A 17,921-nucleotide genomic window follows, 5' to 3' on the forward strand; every position below is an offset into this window, starting at 1 on the left:
TGGTGGTTGGTGTCGTCCACGTGACATTAGGTAAGCGTACGTCTCAAGCTTTGTTGGATCCAGCTGAGTAAGGTAAGGTACCTAGCTACCTTACCTAAGGTGCGGCAATGGAGGAGGAGCAAGGGAGCCCAGACAACCTAGATGGAAACTGAGGCACCTGGCACCTGGCACCACGCAGGCTGGCAGGCTGGCCGCTATTCCCCGGCAGCGGAGCACAGTGTTTTCTTCACTGCATGACGACAACGTTTCTTCTCCCCCATCCCCATCCTTTGAGTCCGGCTTGCAACGAACGCCTCGGTTACCTTATCCAAGGGCTTCTTTGTTCATCAGTGTATCAAACATTATGCCCACGTACCTAGTTATACCTATTGTAAATGAGACCAGTTCCTGCAGAAACAGCCCCGTCATGTTGCCAACCGCAATCCGGAGATGCTTCCTTCTGGAGCCGCGTGTTTCGCTTCCAAGACAAGCGCAAACATACCTTGCTCTATCGACAGTCCACGGGCACACTCTTGACTCTACGGAGTACGGTCTACACAGTGACTGGCCAAGCTAGTCACCGATAGCACCGTGCCAATGATCCCTGACAAGTCTCGCCTGCAGTAGGGGGGATCCTGCGGCTGCGTCCAGCTGCGACTGGCCACCCCGTTTGGCGCCTCAACTGGCGGGTTAGCCTCTAACAGTGACCTGCTCTCGTGATTGTCTATGCCCTGCCTTCCATGCTTAGGTATTAGCGGCGTCTTTGCACTGGGACGACGGGTGGGACACGCTCGGAACATGGCCAAGCCAACCTACCTAACTAAGCAGCCCAGCCCAGCAGGTATCAGTTACCAAGTCTACAGAAGCTCGAGCCACCACCATTACGCAGCGCTAAGGATTTTACTATATATACGCCGGGGAAGGTATATAAATTAGGCTTAAGATACGTACTAGTTATATAAAGTTATATATAATTATATAAGGGCTAAAAAAACTTTAACATCTTTATATTAAAATTATTTTCCAATTTTTTTTATAAAAGGTATATAACGACTATTTTAATATACTTTAACCTAAATATTACTATACGGTCAAATTTACCTCAATTTATCGATTTCTATTATTAAAATTATATAATCTTTAATATTAAAGTTATTATAGCAGTTTTATATTATTTTTTATAATAAAAGATATATAAATAGTCTATATTTTTGTATAAAGGATTAAGGTCTAGCTTTTACGCTGGCTACGGCTAGTATATAGAAATAGCGATCTATTTTAGTTAGCTCGAGCTTCTATAGACTTAGTAACTGATACCGCCCAGCACTGCACCTCAGCCAAACACTGCAGCACACCAGGCCCTCTCCAGTCTTGACCCGGGGGCGCCTATCATTTGTCCGCACGCTGGACCTCACCTCCGTCACTGCAACGCACCGCATCGCTACCGCACCTACCTACGCACTCCACACATTCCGTCCACCACCACCACCAACAAACACCAACCAACCTTGCCTGGCCTGTTCTTCCCCGACCTCACGTAACCAAAGGTACCTCGCCAGCAATCCCGCTCCTTGCCGGTACCTCACCTCACGCTGTCACCTGTGTGCCGCCCACGTCTCCACACAGCGATAGCACCCCGACCTGACCTCACTCAACCCCCATCTTCCGATCTCTCATCACTGCGTTATCATGATAATCGAACTGTCCAGCACCGCATTTTAGCCCCCCCTTCCGAACGAACGACTCGTCTCGCGCGGCTGGTTTTGACTTCATTTGGTACGCCGGAATTAACCTTGACCAAGGTACTTCACCGTTACCCGGCAAACCATCTCCACACCACATCATAGTAGTGCCTCTCGACCGATCTGAACCTCCGTCTTAGCACGCCATTCCGAACCCGATTGCTCCTTGGACCCCCGACTAAAGTCCCGTCACTCAGACCGACCACCCTTTAGACCCATCCGAGACCCCAATCACTCGATACCCAGACAGAGACACGCCTGCCACCGGATACTCATCCTAAGAAGCTCGGACTGCGGCTTCTCGGGGGCATTGCGAAGCTCCTCTTTGCCTACGAGACGTCACGGGTGCGCGACCTGGTCGACCCCTCTACGAACCTCGACCCCTCACCATGACGAACCCGTTCCATGGTTCTGCACATTACACGGAATCAAACACACCTGCGGGAAGCTCTGGTCTTCTGCCGCGCCGCTTTTCCTACGCTTCAGTCGTTTCCGGAGCACCACCAAACCATAACCCGCCCTACCTCTCCCATCCCGGCCGAACTTCCGTCATCTCCCAGATCCTCAACAACTCCGACGACATCACCTTCGAGCCGGCCTCGGCTTACCACGATTCGAGCAGGAGCGGCGACATGGACGCAGACAGGAATGGTGCCAGTCTGAACGGCGCGTCCACGCGGTTGTCGCGGGGTGCCAACAACCTGCCGTCCTTTTCGAGGGTCTTTGATATGTTCATGACGAACTCGTCAAGCGAGAATGGGGGATCAGGCGGCGCAAGTGGACACGGCGGTTTCTTTGTGCCATCGTATTTGACTGGATCGACATACGTACAGCGGCTAGAGGAGGCGCACTTTGCAAAGGTACAGGCGCAGAAGGAGTCCCAGACGGCCCAGGCACAGCCCGGCGGAAACCTGACGACGAGCGCGAGCAGCGTCAGTCTTCACAGCAAGCCGACTTCCCATCGAGGAGTGAATTACGACGTCATTGAAAAGGCTACCGCGTTCGAGGACGATGAGGCGTTTACCCCGTTACCTACGAGGTGGAATAGGGACGACAAGTACGGTGCTCTCGATATTCTTTCAGACGGGCTCGAAGTTCGGTACATTGGGCCCCGGGGCCAGACGGAGCGGGACCACGAGGCGTTCAGTATACGTGCAGACAACCCTATGCCTCCACAATGCGGTATCTATTACTTCGAGGTTCAGGTTTTGTCTGGCAAAAGGGATGAGTAGGTTTTGGTCTCTGTTGCAGGATCCCTGACAAGTGTTCTGACGTTTGGTTAGCATGACGATTGGCATCGGGTTCTCAGCCAAGACGGTGGCCCTCTCGAGACCTCCAGGCTGGGAGCCGGACTCGTGGGGCTACCACAGCGACGATGGCCACTGTTACGCTGGGCAGAATGGCGGTAAGAACTATGGGCCTCCGTTCACTGCGTCTGATGTGATCGGCTGTGGTATCAACTTTCGCACTGGCTGTGCTTTCTTCACAAAGAACGGCCACATGTTGGGTATGTCTGGATTGTATTTCAGTCTCTCACCCTTACTTATGGCTGACTCATTTCGTTAGGCACTGCTTTCCGCGAAATCGGAAAGGGCAGCAGTCTCTACCCAACGGTCGGTCTTAAGAGGTCAGGAGAGCATGTTCGTGTCAACTTTGGCCAAACACCCTTCGTTTTCGACATTGAGGGCATGATGACGGTCAGTTTTGTCTTTTTCTTGCCTCTACTCTCAGAATCTGCTGTCATTTGGTTATCATTTTACGATCATGCTGCTTTATGCAGTAACCCGTGCGGTTGACACTTGTCGGTCGCAGAGCTGCGGCCATTGTGTTCCACTACGGATGCATGACAGTGGTGTCCTACTGTGATGCCAATACAAATGATCTTCGTCACTGTTGGGGAGAACATCACTAATTTTACTGCCATAACAGAAAGAAAAGGAGCGCATCCAGAGAGAGATCTCGGAGACAAGTACAGCAAGCTTAGCGCCAGCAATGAACGAGACAGAACTGATACAGGCGCTTGTCCTGCAATTCTTGCAGCATGACGGTTATGTGGAAACAGCGAGGGCATTCGCGGAGGAAATCAACGCAGAAAAGAAGGCACTCAGTCTTGACCCGAATGCTCCCATTGAAGGAATTAATGTTAAGGACGACGAGCATGCCAATAAGCGGCAGAGTGAGTCGAGCTCCGGGTGAGGAGGTTGTTCATATGCTGACAAGATGCAGGAATCAGGAGAGCTGTGCTAGAAGGCGACATCGATAGGGCGCTGAAGCACACCAACGCCTTTTACCCCCAAGTTCTCAAGGATAACGAGCAGGTTTACTTCCGGCTTCGCTGTCGCAAGTTCATCGAGATGGTCCGAACGGCGGCCGAGATGAGGGCTGCGTCAGAATCCAAGAAGAGCAACGGTCACGGCGGTGATCTAGGCGCCCAAGCCATGGATCTTGACGCTAATGGCAACGAGAACGGCACGTGGGATCAGATGGACACTGAAGATTCCAACGAACCAACTGTCGATATCAACGAGCTCGAGATAGCAACTCTGCTCTACGGCCAGGAGCTTCACGCCGAGTTCAAGAACGACCCTAGGCGGGAGGTGACGAAGCACCTGGCAGACATCTACGCGCTCCTTGCCTACGCAAACCCGCTCAAGGAGAAGGACGTTGCACACCTGCTGGATAGGAAAGGTCGACTCGCGGTGGCAGAGGAGCTCAACTCCGCGATATTATGTGAGTCTCTGTGATACCGGTTGCGTTTTGATTCGGCGCTAACTTCAACAGTATCACTGGGCAAATCCTCTCGTGCTGCGCTCGAAAAGGTCTACGCCCAGACGAGCGTACTTCTTGACGATTTGCGGGAAAACGGCGGACCAGGCGCCTTTGTTTCCTTACAGGACGTCATCGAAGATATCCCCAAGTCCCAGCCTTTCTAGAGTCTGGTGGTTACGAGCCAGCCTCAACGCTGTTTTGCTGTACAGACTTTTCAGGGGTAATCTCAGATGGTACTCCACCAAATTCCTCCCCTTTTGCCCTTGTGTGAATTATTAGAAGACGCGCTCCCCTTCCACTCTTGTGCGCTTTTTTTCTTTTTTTTTTTTTTTTTTTTGTTTCTTACGATCATATCATTGGCGTCAGGCTTCGTCTTGGAGTGGGAATGGAGACTACACTGTCCTGGTTTTTTCGCGGGGTTCTTGCATTGGCTGATGCGGCAGAGGAAGGGTTTAAGTCTACATAGGCCGGTCGGTCCCCCTTTGGGCGGAACGACGCCGCTGCACAAATAAATACATTCTCAATGACTTGGTGGCATTGGCTTTGCAAGGTCTGGTGATGCGTTCTATGCTGTCGGTCTGATCCCCAGGCATGACGGGTACCCTTCAAATGCATGGATCTTGCCGAAGTAAAGCAAAAGACCAACTACTCTGCCTTCAGCACCTAGAGAGATGGGCGAAATAAGAGATGGCAACATAATGAAGTAAGTATTGACGTATCGAAAATCGAGAGGTGGACTGAATGAAGACTAAGGCTTTAGATGATCCTGAATGAATACTACACATGGACAAGAGTTGTAGGGGAAGTATGCAATTTAACCCAGGCTGAGTGATTGCTTCGAATTCATTTAGTACGTAGGTAGCTTCCTTCCTGCATAGAGCAATTGGAAAACAGACCGGTACCAAAGAGGGCAAAAAAGCCAAAAGCTCAGGTGCCCAGTTCGAGATTCGAAACTGGACCCCTACGAAATCCTCCATCCGTTTGACTTGTCGAGATTTGATACCAAGTTTTGTATGAACGGACCAGGGCGTTATACCGCTCGACCATGGGGATCGATTGGGCTTGGTTGAAGTAGGAAGGGATGAGATTTGAATATGAGGCAAGGCGAGGCGAGGCGAGGCCTGGGTCGGGGTGTATAATTTTTTTTTGTGTATTCGTTCAACCCTTCAGGTTCGTATATGCCTGGGCATTGATTCAGACGTCAAGCCTCGTCCTCGGTCTTCAGTGTAGCACTTGACCGACTCAGCGATGAACAACGACCTTGATGTATGGGTATATTCCAACGGCAACAACTCAATGTTTATCTACATATCGGCTTGTAATAATACATTGACACTGCCGGCGTCATCTTCTCACCTCCTTACTTCATCCAACCTCCCTTCCCTTCTTCCGCATCCATTCAAAGTACCGAGTATAAGAAGATGGTGCTCCAACGTAGACTCTGGCACTTTGCTTTGGTCGGCTTTCGGCTCCTACTCGTTTGGGTGGGAGATGAACGAGAAAAAAAAACACATCTAATTAATATGGGCTGGCGTCGTGAGATGAATGTATTCCGTGACAATGGCCGTTTGGACAAATAGGGATCCAGCTTCCGCCTTCTAAACGCACCCTAACAATCTGCACTCCTCGATCAGGTAAACGCGGGGCTGCCGATACTCGCGAGGGGCCCTGGTGACGAAGGAGGTCATGTGTGAATGACGGACAGACAGAGGGTAAGCAGAGTGAGTACACGACACAACACAACACGACGGGCACTTTGGTTTTTACTCGAACCTTGAGGCGTGAGGGAAACGCAAATCTTGAGTAGTCTACAAATGGAGGGACTTCATTGTGACTGTTTCCTTTTTGCTGTGATGGGGAAAAGGGAAGAGTTGGAAAGTATGTTTGAAAAGAAACGTGGCCTTTTATTGGTGTTGGGGATGAAGGGGAAAGTCCTCGGTTCTCTATTCATGATACTGAACCAATGAGACGTTTATGTGCTAGCTTCCATAGTCTATCAACAAAAGCTCGGTCATCCAGTTGTACAGAGGTGGTTGTGGTACCAGGTTCATGAGACGAAACCTCAATTCTCCCTCACCACGATAGAACCCACCCCCAGTCGCTCCGTCGGCCACAGCTGCCCGTAACACATCTCCGAGAGAGTAGTCAACACCAAACGGAGAAACAGACAACGAATCTTGGATTTCTGGAGAGTAATATTGTGGTTGTAATTTATATGCAGTGGTTAAAGCCTTGCATGACAGCATCTCATCTTCAGGTAACCCTAGCCCCTTAAACAATTACACAATCTGTACAGAGTGAAATATCCACCGGTCCTCCATGTAATCCGTCTATGCATTAAACAGCCTCCCAAAACGCCAGACATGCTTTCATCGTGTGAAACCGAAAATTTATATAAAAAAAAAAATTAAAAAAAAAAAAAAAAAGACATTAGGAATTACAAGTCAACCTCAACCCAGCAACAAGGCGCAGGCAAAGGCCAATCCCAGGACCAAAACCGAAGCAGTCGGCCGTCCGGGCGACGCACCAGTGATTTTACCGCAGCACTCGCGCGTGTACGTGACATTGTTCATCTTGGCCTGGACCTGGAAGACGGAGCCCTCGGGGTCGCCGTAGTTGTAATAGTCCACATTCAGAATCTTTGGCGGGAACCCCCAGTCGCGGGTGCAGTTCTGCGCCGCGCCGCCGAGGGAGCCGTTGCCGGTGGCGTTGTTCGTCGAGTTCAACAGCGAAACGGCGGGTACGAGGATGGAGGCCCCGAAAATGTTGTACTCCGCGTTGAGGTTGTGGTTCATGAGGTAGAGGCGGTCGCGGGCGGCTTCCTGCGACAGGTCGGGCGGGCGCTGGACGGTGCAGGGGAAGGTGCGGTCCATGGGGTCAAAGGGGCTCTCCCACATTTGGGAGAACTCGTCGAGGAGCCAGGGGAACTTTTGCTGGTCGGCCATGTAGTCCATGAACATGACGACGCGCTTGCCGCCGAGGATCATCTGGGAGAGGGTGGGCCAGTCTTCGAGGCGCATGGGGAGGTAGGGGGGTTGGTAGGCGTATTGGAGGATTCCGGTTGACTCGATGAAGGGGGCGTACAGGTCGGGCGTGGAGTAGTTACCGTTGCCGAGGAGGATGGTGACGACGTCGTACGGGTGAGAGGCGACCCATTCGCGGACGGTGGTTAGCCATTCGGTGATGGGGCCGACTGTTGGTGTATGTTAGCTGCGGGCTCTGCGAGGATGAGTCTTGTCGAGAGAGAGAGAGAGAGAGAGAGAGAGAGAGAGAGAGAGAGAGAGAGAGAGAGCATACCATCGAGGATATCACAGGAAGAATGGCAAAAGTGCGGCACTGTGCCGTTGGTGGGCCACTGGATCTGGGCCTGGAGGAAGCGGATGCCGTCGTTGAGCTGGTTCGTGACATCGAGAGCCTGGTTGGAGGCCGAGTTCCCAGGGCGCACAAAGGGGGAGTTGTGGCACCCGACCTCGGTGACGTTGCTGTACTTGCGGTCGCAGAACTCGACGTAGTTGTTGCAGGGCTGGGTGTTTTTCGGGGCGGCGGGCGCGGTCTCGCTCTGGGTGGCATTGGCATCGGAGCCGGTGATGGTGGAGGTGACGACGGAGGTCTGGCCCGAGATGATGACGACGGACTGGCCGACGGAATTCGTCGTGGTCTGGGTGACGTTACCGGTGACCGTCATGGTCCCGGTCATGGTGGAAAGATCTCCATTCGTGAGGGTGATTCTCGAGGTGTAGGTTGCGTAGGGGCCCGTTGGCGTTCTAGGCTGGGTGACTGCGACGGTTTTGGTTCCCGAGAGAAAGGTCACGTCGTCGGTGTTGGAGAGGGTGAAGGTGCTCGTGCTGACTTGGTCCTGACCTGCGGCTTGGGCTGTGAAGAGGGATAGAAGCCCGAGGGAGAGGGCAAAGAGAGGTCCTGTCATGCTGGGCGAGGCAGCCTCTCTGGGGAGGACTTTGTTGGTGGATTGGCCGCGAAAAATGAAGGGAAAGTCGTGGTGTTGTTTCCCGAGTGTATGGTAAGGTACGGGGTGGTTATCGGGCTCGAGATGGGTTGTATGTTATTCGAGGTCTGGGAGTCTGGGATGGCAAGCAAAGACGCAGTGACCACGGTGCGCCCCTCGGGGAAAGAAATTGAGTTGGGCGAGGGACGGGAGAACGGGAGACAGAAGTCAAAAAACGGTTATCGGACGAGGAGAGTTTCGATGACGATCCCCAAGCAAATACCGCCGGAAAAAAGCAGAAGCACGCTAGGGTACCTAGTATAAAGGCGTTTGTTCTCCTTGAGTCATTTCTCTTCGTCACGCACGGCAGAGGCGGAAGGTTGAGATTTCACATGAGAACATGAGAGGGAAAGGTGCGCTTCGCTACCAATGTTGCGCCAGCGGTAACGAGAGTCTAGAGGTTGACTATTTTCCTTGGACCAAGCTTGGACCTTGGACCTTGGATGCCAATTGTCAAGACTTCGGACCAAAAGTTGAAGCCCCGTTTTGGCTATGACATAATATTTGTGTATTTTCTTCCTCGTTTTACCTGGGGTGGCCCAGACATTTCTTTCTGCGTCTGGCTGCAGCTTGCCTTGAGGCTTGGAGGGGGGAGTGGCCCAGGGCCCAGGGCCCAGGGCCCCATACGGCGCTACCGCCAAACTGGCAGGGGTAACGGGCCCCCATTTAGTGGATACCAGGAGCACAGGGCCCCATTAAGACGACCCACCACCACCGGAAGCTGCTGCGAGGATCGCTGGGGATGTGCCGGGACCCTGCTGGTCATCTCATCGGCAGCTCCAGCCAGCTCGACAGGGTCACGCAGTCATGTCACTGCACTCTCTGTCACAATCGAGTAAAACAGCAGCCAGGTGACGGTAAATGGCATGTCGAGAGAGATGTCAAGAGACTGAAAAACATTGACTGGAAGCAACCCAACAACACAACCAGGGATGGGCAGCAGGTCAAGTCATGGACGCGCCGTTCCATCTATCCGTACCTACCTGGGTAGCAGCGTACCTACTGCATATCTGCGGCTGTGGCTTGCGGCAAAGGACAGCGGCTCTCCTGTGCCGGCGTGGCGGGGACTGGGACGCGCGTGCAGGATGGCCCTGCGTTTGTCTTGTTGCGGCTACGGAGTTCTTGGAATCAAGAAACCCAAATGTTCATCATGTTTGCCAAAAAAAAAAAACCCCCCACCCGGAAAGCTGAAGGGGAATAGGGTCATCAATGACCATCATAATGCGGCTGAGAGGAAGATCAGGAAGATCAAAGAGGGAAGAAAAACAGAGTTTTAGGCTCAACACTTGACGCCCATCCTCATTTCGTTTGTTTAGGTCAAGACATCTGGGTCCTGCTGGGATCGTGTACTCCGTACCGTTGGAAGTCGGATGCTACGACGGGGAATTTACAAACTATTTCTGTATCCATAGTACTCCGTAGTCCCTGAAGAGAAACACCTCAACACCCCTCCGTGGGCCGCACTCCTTGGACAAGCATCAGCAATGAGTATCAAGTTTTCAAAGTGACGAGCACAATACACGTATTTCTGAGTACATGGGAACAGCCAGGAAGATCAAAGATGCAGGACAGGGCGGGACGGGGGACATCCGTACGGGGCCCGGGAGTCGGGTCGATGGTGCAACAAGGAGAAAGCGGTCCCAAGGTACCCAACGATCCACCCATTGGAATCTCATTTCATACAGCCAGCGTCTGCGCACCTGGTTTGCTGAAGCCTGATGGTCGTGGTCTTGGGTGGTTGTTGTTGTTGTTGTTGTTGCATTTCGAGTGGCTTGCCGAACTTCCTTTTCTCTTAGTAACCGCTGTCAACTGTGATGATCCCACTTCAGCTGGGGAGGGCTACAGATCCTACAGAATGATACAGACCGCCCGCCACAGAGAGTGACATAACGGCCCGGTTGGCTGGACTCCTCGAGGCTTGGAGGCGGTGCTGGATGGGGGCCGCGCGACCTCGTTTAGACGGCCCCTCGGGACCCGAAATTGAAAGCCTGGAAGCCATTGGATCTCCATCACCCTATTGTGGACGGAGAATGGTCCTGACGTACGGAAATCTGGTCTCGCGGTGGTACCATGGCACTTGATGTTTCTCTTCGTCTTGCAGCGCCGAGACGAGGGAGGAATCATGGCTTTGCTGCAGTAGGTTGGATATGGGTTTTTACTACTGTATTCTCTCGTCTGTGCCGTCACTTGAGAGTCTGTGTGTGGTTCATCCATTGAGTTGAAGTTTTGTCCGTAATGATAGATGAGTGACTGTGAGTCTGTGAGTCTGTGACAGACGAAATGGAGATGAACGAGAGCTTGGAAACATGAGGTGGATGGACCCCACCGCACAACCAGGAATGCCTCACGCCCAGTCCCACTACGGACCCCACTAGCCGTGGCGCGCCGCTAGCAAAAAAAACGCTGTGATGATCCAATGCAGAAAACCAGCAGCAGCAGCAGCAGCAGGAAGAAAGGAAAAAAGAGAGAAGGGAAGGGAAAAAAAAGAGGATGGTTGCTACGACGTCATTCTCCCTGTCCGATTGTCAGTGACCCATGGAACACCTGGGCCATCCTCAACCTCTACTGCAAGCTCCCCCCCGGAGAACAGCGATACGCCTGGGTTTATGCCAACTCAGACCCGTCCCGCTCTGTTTATCCTCTCTCGTCTCTCTATCTACTCCGTACGGAGTAAGGTAATTGTCTATCCATCCAGGTTTGGCTCCGGTGTCTTGGCCCTGCTTCTCTGCCTTGAGTCTTGACGCCCTGTCCGTATTTACCAACCACCAGGGCTCTAGAGTCCAGGGGGGGTTTGCTCCATCGAATCTATTGTCCCGGCCTGGCCTGGTCTGGAATCATTTGTTTTGTTCTTTTCAATCTACGGAGTACCAGACAAAAAATTGCCGTGTGGACTCGAGCTAGCCTTCCTGACGCTCATCGTCATTATCCGTCTTTGGGCGTTCTTTGGCTTCCCGATTCCTCTCCGCTCCGCCAACCTTTTTGCACACGTAGGGCCGATTCCCTCTTTCGCACCAGAGCCCCTTGCCTAGCTTGGGACGCCCTTTTCCTTGGATTACGGACGACTGTCTTGAGTACGGCCGCGCCTGGATAGCTCAACAGGTCGAATCCCCCGAACACTATCCAGTCCCCTTTTTCCGTCACCTCTCCGGACCATCGGCATTGTTAGAGAGAGCTCCGGGTACCTTACCGCGTCATCTTGCCCTCGCCCGCACACATACGTGAGATATCTGGGGAGAGAGGAATCGATACTCTGTATACCGTACTCCATCAACTCCAGGTCTCAGAATCTGGTTCCACGTCCGCCCTCCCACGACGACCTCAATCCTCCTCCTCTTCAAGGCTGCTCAATCTTTGAATACCGACCCTCACGATGGCCAAGGTCCGCCGGAACAGCGCCATCACCGCGGCCGTCTGTTACTTCATCGCCATCATCTTCCTCATCCTCGTCATCATCGGCAACACCTCCATCAAGCCCGTACTCACTGACATTTACTTCTTCAAACTCGATGTCTCCGACATCATCCCCCTCTCCTCGGCCAACGCCGTCCTCCTCAACTCCGTAGCGCGTAGCTTGGGACTCCACGACTTTTACCAAGTCGGTCTCTGGAACTTTTGCGAAGGCTACAACGATGAGTGAGTGTTCCCAGCTGTCTCAAACCACAACACAGAGCTTTCAGAACCGAACGTCACTAACACAACCATCACCCAGGGGCGTCACGTACTGCTCAACACCCCAGCGGATGTGGTGGTTCAACCCAATCGAGATCCTCACCAACGAGCTCCTCGCCGGCGCCACAATCGCCCTCCCCTCCGAGGTCAGCACCATCCTCAACATCCTCCGCATCGGCCAGCAGGTCATGTTCGGCCTCTTCATCGCGGGCATCTCCCTCGCCGCCGCCCTCCTCATCGTCACCCCGCTCGTCATGCGCTCGCGCTGGTGGAGCCTCCCCATCGCCATCTTCGCCGGCCTCACGGGCCTCTTCGTCACCGTCGCCTCCATCATCGGCACCGTCATGAGCGTCGGCGCCAAAATCGCCCTCACACAGCAGTCCGAGCTCAACATCAACGCCGTGCTCGGCGTGCGTATGTTCGTCTTTATGTGGCTCGCCAGCGCCCTCGTCGATTTGGCCGCTATTCTTCACATGGCTATGGGCTGCTGCTGCTCTCCTAGGAAAGAGAGGGAGGCTGCCGCTGCGGCGGCTGCTGCTGGCGGGGCGAACGATACGCCGGAGAAGACGACCAACACGACCGAGAGCGGCGAGAAGTCATCGAGGTTGCCTGCTTTTATGAGGAAGCGCAGCCCGAGGTCGTCGACGTCGTAAATAATGTTGCATGGGGTGTGTCGTCATGTCGGCGAGCATAAAGGAATATCGGCGAGGTTTGACCTTGCTGTACCGTACAACCTCATCCGAACCGTTGTACGCGGATGGTATGTGCTATGTATGGTTATGCGGATGAATCATCGATATCAGCTGGCATGAGAGGCCCCGAATTCGACAGGAACAAAGGATTTGAAATTGAGCAACGGCGTTGGTGGATTATGGGTTAATCGGATGACCATGACAATAGACTTTTGGCAAACAGGATAGTCAAGTAAAGACGAACAACCACGTTCGGTAGATTAGCATAGTTTTTTTCTTTTTCTTCGTCTTCACTGGACAGATATGTAATCCTTATTACCGAATGCATAAATCATGCGAGGTTCGTGAACCCTTGAACGGGTCATGTTCAATAATCATCTTGGGACTGCAGGTTCACAGATGATCTAAATGTACAACTCTGCAGTATATAAGGAAAACCTAAAGCTCACAACGTCGCATCTCTCTCTACCTTTTCATCGGTGTCGCGTTGTGAAAAAGATGCAATGTACTTTCCCCGCAGCGCAGTCCGGGGTAGCAAGCAAAGTACCCCTTATCGGGGCGGACGCGCCCTCGGCCTAGACCCCTCCAAACGACCGTGAGCCTCGGCTCGTTTTTTATCGCAACTGGGGGGAAGCTCAGACGACCGAAAGCTCGCCTCTCTTCTCTCACATCAGCGGAAGAAAGCTCCTGTACCCTTGTCCCCTTTTCTTCTACATCTACGTCTCACAGTTCTGTTCGAATTCGACTGTGATTGCGTCAAGACTTGTCGATTGACCTTTCTCAAAGCAAACTACTGTACCAACTTAGCATCCATCACGAAATAATAGGAAATCGGCAGCAATGGATGTCGCATCGCTCTTCAACGTCAAGGTGGAGATAGCTCCCTCCTCCTCCTCCTCCTCCTCTTCCTCTTCCTCTTCCCCTCCCCCCCCCTCCAATCCCAAAGCCATCACAAACAGAAAGCTAACCTCCCCCCCCCTCCCAACAGGACAAAAACATCCTCGTCACAGGCGGCGCAAAAGGAATAGGCTACATGATCTCAGAAGGCTACATCACAAACGGCGCAACAGTCTACATCTCCTCCCGCGACGCCAAAGCCTGCTCCGCCTCCGCCGCTGCCCTCACCGCACAAGGTCCCGGAAAATGCCACGCCATCCCAGCCGACCTCCAAAAGCTAGACGACTGCAAGCGCCTCGTCGACGAGCTCGCCCGACAAACGGGCGGACAACTCCACGTCCTCGTAAACAACTCGGGCGCGGCGTGGGGCGACGCCTTTGAGACATACCCCGACGCCGCCTGGACGAAACTCTTGACGCTGAATCTGCAGCGCGTCTTCACCCTGACCCAACTCGCTGCGCCCCTGCTCGAATCCGCTGCTTCTTCTCTGTCTGACCCGTCGCGTATCATCAATATCGGCAGCGTAGACGGCCTCCGCGTCCCGCTCATTTCGAGTTATGCCTACAGCGCAAGCAAAGCGGGACTGCACCACCTCTCGCGCGCGCTGGCGAGGGAATTGGGACCAAGGGGCATCACGAGCAATACGCTTGCCTGCGGGCCGTTTGAGAGCAAGATGATGGCGGCGACGCTCGAGACGATGCGCGATACGATTGAAGAGGAGATTCCGATGCGGAGGATCGGTACGCCGCAGGATGTCGCGGGCGCGTGTTTGTTCTTGAGTGGACGGGCGGGTGCGTTTGTGACGGGGGCGACTATTACTGTTGATGGTGGTATTGTGTTGGCTTCCAAGTTGTAAGCTGTGAGAGGGGGGGGGTAAGATGAGCTTGTTGTGATGAATGTAGAAATATGTAGAATGAGAAATCGTATAAAGGCCATGGATCACTTCTCAGCGCAGGATGATGGTGAAAACTGTGAAAAGAGATGTGATGGCGAATCGCGGTTGATGATGGCAATGTCACATGAGAACTGCAATCTGGAACACAAACAATGTTGGAAAAGACCACATAGACTGGCCCATGTTTCTTGTTAGATGAAACGTGTAAAGCAAGATCTAGGTAAGACCATCTGTCCCCCTCAGTGGTATTCATACAGGAAAATAAAATAAAAAAATAGTAATAAGAATGGTGAGCGGAATCCAATTCAATCGGGTCGTGGTAGATGCCCGAGATCCCTTCCCTCCCAAAACGCCGTGTTAAGTCGTGTCCTTTCCAAAATAGTGTGATATCAAAACGAAATTCCCCGCAATGCAATGATGCCCTCCCATTTGTCCGTATACGCCAGTTGTCGTGAATGTGTAGTGTGGTTGTGTGTGTGTGTGTGTGTGTGTGTGTGTTTATCATGAAGAAACCCCCCCAATGAGATGAACCCGATGAGATGAACCTTTGTCTATCCCCGCCTCTAATCACCGAGAAGAAATGCGAAACCGATAGAGTTCCCCAGAGACTTCAATGTCGATTAAATGTATGTGTGTGTGTGTGTGTAGCGAGCGGGAGAAGAATAAAGCGAGTGAGAGAAGAGGAAAAGAGTTGAACCGAGGAAGGCCACTTCAGCGACTGGATCCGGTGAGGGGAAGAGCTTGAGGGGGAGAGGCAAATCCAGTGTCGGTTCGGTATGAACACGGGAAACTCTCTCGCCCTCTCTCGCCCTCCTCCCCCTCCTGCCCCGACTCCGCCGGGCGTTGGCGCGGTGCCTCGGTTTCCCTCTCGGCCCCGTAACTGCGTTTCAGCGGGGTCCTCTCTCATCCGATAAAATTCGGAAAATTCATCCTCAAAAAGACGGTCTGAGCCAGTTGGAGAAAGCTTGCCGGGACGTCGGGGAGAGCTCATCGCTTTCGGACTCTTTCGTGACGAACATATCGCTCTCATATCTATGACAATCCGCAAGACTCAAAGTCGCGCATCATGACGGCCATCTGGGCACGTTTCGCGGCCTCGGCGACGAGGGTGAAGTCGCGGAGGAAGGCCTCGGTTGAAGGGGGTTGCTGACCGTTGGGTTGAGGTGGCGCCATCATTTGGTTTGTGGACATGTGCGACGATGAGGAGGAGATGGAGGATGTGGAGTCCTGGCGCTTGGGGGACTGGATTGGTGCGTTCATGGTGGGCGGTGTGTGATGGGTGTTGATGGTTATCGAGGTTGTGTAGCGATGATAATAAGATTCCCTCGATGGCGAGAGAAGAGTTCAAGTAGGTATGCGAATGCGTATAAGGGCCAGGAACCAAGGTCCGAGAAGGGGGCGATGGATGGTTGGTGGTATTATATTCCCCAGATCTTCGAATTCGGAGCGCTGATCTTGACTCTTTATGTGAGACCCCAAAAGCACAGGTACCTGAAAAGTAGGTGATGTCAGGCGGGGGGGGGAGGAGGGAAAGGCGGGATCAAGAAGCTAGGAAGGGTGGAATGGGAAAAAGTCCGACAAAAGCGAACGTGCGGAAGATCCCTTTTTGTGAAAAGGATAGCCGACGGTGAAGTGCGGAGTAGACACGAAAAGTACGTGTGTGGTGCCTGAGATTTTTTGCAAGACCAAGTAACGAGCAGGCGGGAATGCCGTGAGGCGTGGGGTGTGTGGGTGAGGCCGGCGGCTGGTTTAAAGTGATCGTGGGACGACCCTGGGTTGTCGGTAACAGGCTATAATTGCGGGACCGCTTGTCTTTGCTTGCAACAATATTGGATAGGCAATATTGGAATTCGGCGCGATTGCGGATTACCAACCCTTGCTCCGGCAGCGGGTAACAAGCCAAACGAGTCGGTGGATCGATTGAGCGAGCGAGCGAGTGAGTGAGTGAGTGAGAGGCAGATAACCGAGCGGGATGCAGACCAAGTTTCTCTTTCTCTGTTTTGGCAAAATAGAAAGAGAGGGAGAGAGTGATTGCAGAAGTGAGACAGGTAGAAGGGGGATCGGCGATACCACAGTCAGGCGCGGGAGGGATGTTGCGACTCTGATGTGTGGGATATCGTTCGAGTGTGTAGCAGCTGAGCCAGGCCTGGGAGACAGAATAAGGCGAGTGTGAGTCGGTATTCGACGCGGGCTTGCGTAAGTATGCGGGATGGTGTGGGTAGCAGCAGCAGCGTTTCCTTGCTCGAGTGTATGTAGGATCTTGAGCCGAAAGAAGGCTGGAGCGAGTAGTCTACTGTGTAGAGGAGAGACAGCTCGTGCGGGTTTGTGTGGGTGTGCGAGTGATGATGTGATGGGCTTGTCTTTGATTGGGCTTGGTTCGCGGGTTGTCCAGTTGACTTGCTTTTGATCCAGACGAGGAGCGTGGGTGGGTGTGTGGTTGAACAATTAAAAGTGTGGGAGGAGTGTGGGAGGGATAGGATAAATGTGGTAACTGGCCAGGAAAAGCGCTTGGGGTGGGCGAGTCGAGAGGATAAAGAATATCAAGAGCGTGTGTGCGAGTGTGTGTCGTCTGCTTTCCCATCTACCGACGCAAGACCGAGATGGCTGTCCGGGTTGGGTTATTTACTTTGCCAAAGTAAGTACACACGGATACGGAGAGTAGCCGCGGTTGAAGAATCCATCTTATCTCCAGTTCTTTTTTCCCCCACTCTCTTCCTCTGCTCAGCGGGGGAGAGGGTAGGGAAAAAGAAAAAGAGGGACGATACTCTGTTCGTCTTCACGTTATTTCCCGCCGTCTAATCAATCCATGACGCTCAATGCCCTGGACCCGACCAACTCCTGGGAGCCGCGATAATAGGTCCGAAGATGGAGGTGGAGAGAGGGAGGGAGGGAGTGAGTGAGTGAGTGAGTGAGTGAGAGCTTGGTATGACGCCGAACCGCCGTCTGCATGGTTTGTTTCCTTCTTTCTCTTCCACAGTCTCTTCACCTGTCGTACCGCCTCGGCTTCCTCTATTCGCATCGTCAAGGAGACAACGACGCATGCTTATCCATCACCCCCAAGAGACAGCATGGCCTAGCCAGATCAACACCCAGCAGCCTGCTTGATGTTTGCCATTGCGGGGGGTACTTGCAGAGGCACAAGCGTCAGGCGTAACGCCTCGCGGTAAACGTCGCCAGAAGCAGTAATTGAGGACCTCCATGTGCCAAGTATCAGTACATCTTCCCCCATCTGAGGCGGGGAGGAAGGGGATTTGCACCCTCGTCTCGCGACTCAG

At 53.0% G+C, this 17,921-nt stretch overlaps 6 protein-coding genes across 6 annotated transcripts; 3 read left to right on the top strand and 3 right to left on the bottom strand.

Annotated features, from left to right (window-relative positions):
- Nucleotides 1-2,110: 2,110 nt before the first annotated feature.
- On the top strand, nt 2,111-4,654 carry BDP81DRAFT_308186 (SPRY domain-containing protein; the record flags this gene model as incomplete). Its single annotated transcript, XM_060583430.1, has 6 exons — nt 2,111-2,949; nt 3,005-3,228; nt 3,288-3,418; nt 3,651-3,897; nt 3,948-4,451; nt 4,503-4,654. The coding sequence occupies 6 exons, from the start codon at nt 2,111-2,113 to the stop codon at nt 4,652-4,654; spliced, it is 2,097 nt and encodes a 698-aa protein (XP_060450456.1).
- A 2,286-nt stretch (nt 4,655-6,940) lies between these two features.
- BDP81DRAFT_389524 (PLC-like phosphodiesterase) lies at nt 6,941-8,415 on the bottom strand (the record flags this gene model as incomplete). Its single annotated transcript, XM_060587273.1, has 2 exons — nt 6,941-7,683; nt 7,788-8,415. The coding sequence occupies 2 exons, from the start codon at nt 8,413-8,415 to the stop codon at nt 6,941-6,943; spliced, it is 1,371 nt and encodes a 456-aa protein (XP_060450457.1).
- Nucleotides 8,416-9,970: 1,555 nt separating this feature from the next.
- BDP81DRAFT_83009 (uncharacterized protein) lies at nt 9,971-10,649 on the bottom strand. The gene is made up of 2 exons (XM_060596348.1): nt 10,346-10,649; nt 9,971-10,273 (listed from the first exon to the last, which is right to left on the bottom strand). The coding sequence occupies exons 1-2, from the start codon at nt 10,615-10,617 to the stop codon at nt 10,171-10,173; spliced, it is 375 nt and encodes a 124-aa protein (XP_060450458.1). The 5' UTR covers nt 10,618-10,649; the 3' UTR covers nt 9,971-10,170.
- A 900-nt stretch (nt 10,650-11,549) lies between these two features.
- Nucleotides 11,550-13,039, top strand: BDP81DRAFT_83018 (SUR7/PalI family-domain-containing protein). Its single transcript, XM_060596349.1, has 2 exons — nt 11,550-12,126; nt 12,203-13,039. The coding sequence occupies exons 1-2, from the start codon at nt 11,864-11,866 to the stop codon at nt 12,813-12,815; spliced, it is 876 nt and encodes a 291-aa protein (XP_060450459.1). The 5' UTR covers nt 11,550-11,863; the 3' UTR covers nt 12,816-13,039.
- A 409-nt stretch (nt 13,040-13,448) lies between these two features.
- BDP81DRAFT_339449 (uncharacterized protein) lies at nt 13,449-14,774 on the top strand. The gene is made up of 2 exons (XM_060586004.1): nt 13,449-13,724; nt 13,843-14,774. The coding sequence occupies exons 1-2, from the start codon at nt 13,695-13,697 to the stop codon at nt 14,605-14,607; spliced, it is 795 nt and encodes a 264-aa protein (XP_060450460.1). The 5' UTR covers nt 13,449-13,694; the 3' UTR covers nt 14,608-14,774.
- An 804-nt stretch (nt 14,775-15,578) lies between these two features.
- BDP81DRAFT_389527 (uncharacterized protein) lies at nt 15,579-15,906 on the bottom strand (the record flags this gene model as incomplete). Its single annotated transcript, XM_060587274.1, has 2 exons — nt 15,579-15,639; nt 15,698-15,906. The coding sequence occupies 2 exons, from the start codon at nt 15,904-15,906 to the stop codon at nt 15,579-15,581; spliced, it is 270 nt and encodes an 89-aa protein (XP_060450461.1).
- Nucleotides 15,907-17,921: the final 2,015 nt, after the last annotated feature.

Source organism: Colletotrichum phormii (assembly GCF_030913505.1).
Source record: "Colletotrichum phormii strain CBS 102054 chromosome Unknown BDP81scaffold_2, whole genome shotgun sequence".
Taxonomy (NCBI): Eukaryota; Fungi; Ascomycota; class Sordariomycetes; order Glomerellales; family Glomerellaceae; genus Colletotrichum; species Colletotrichum phormii.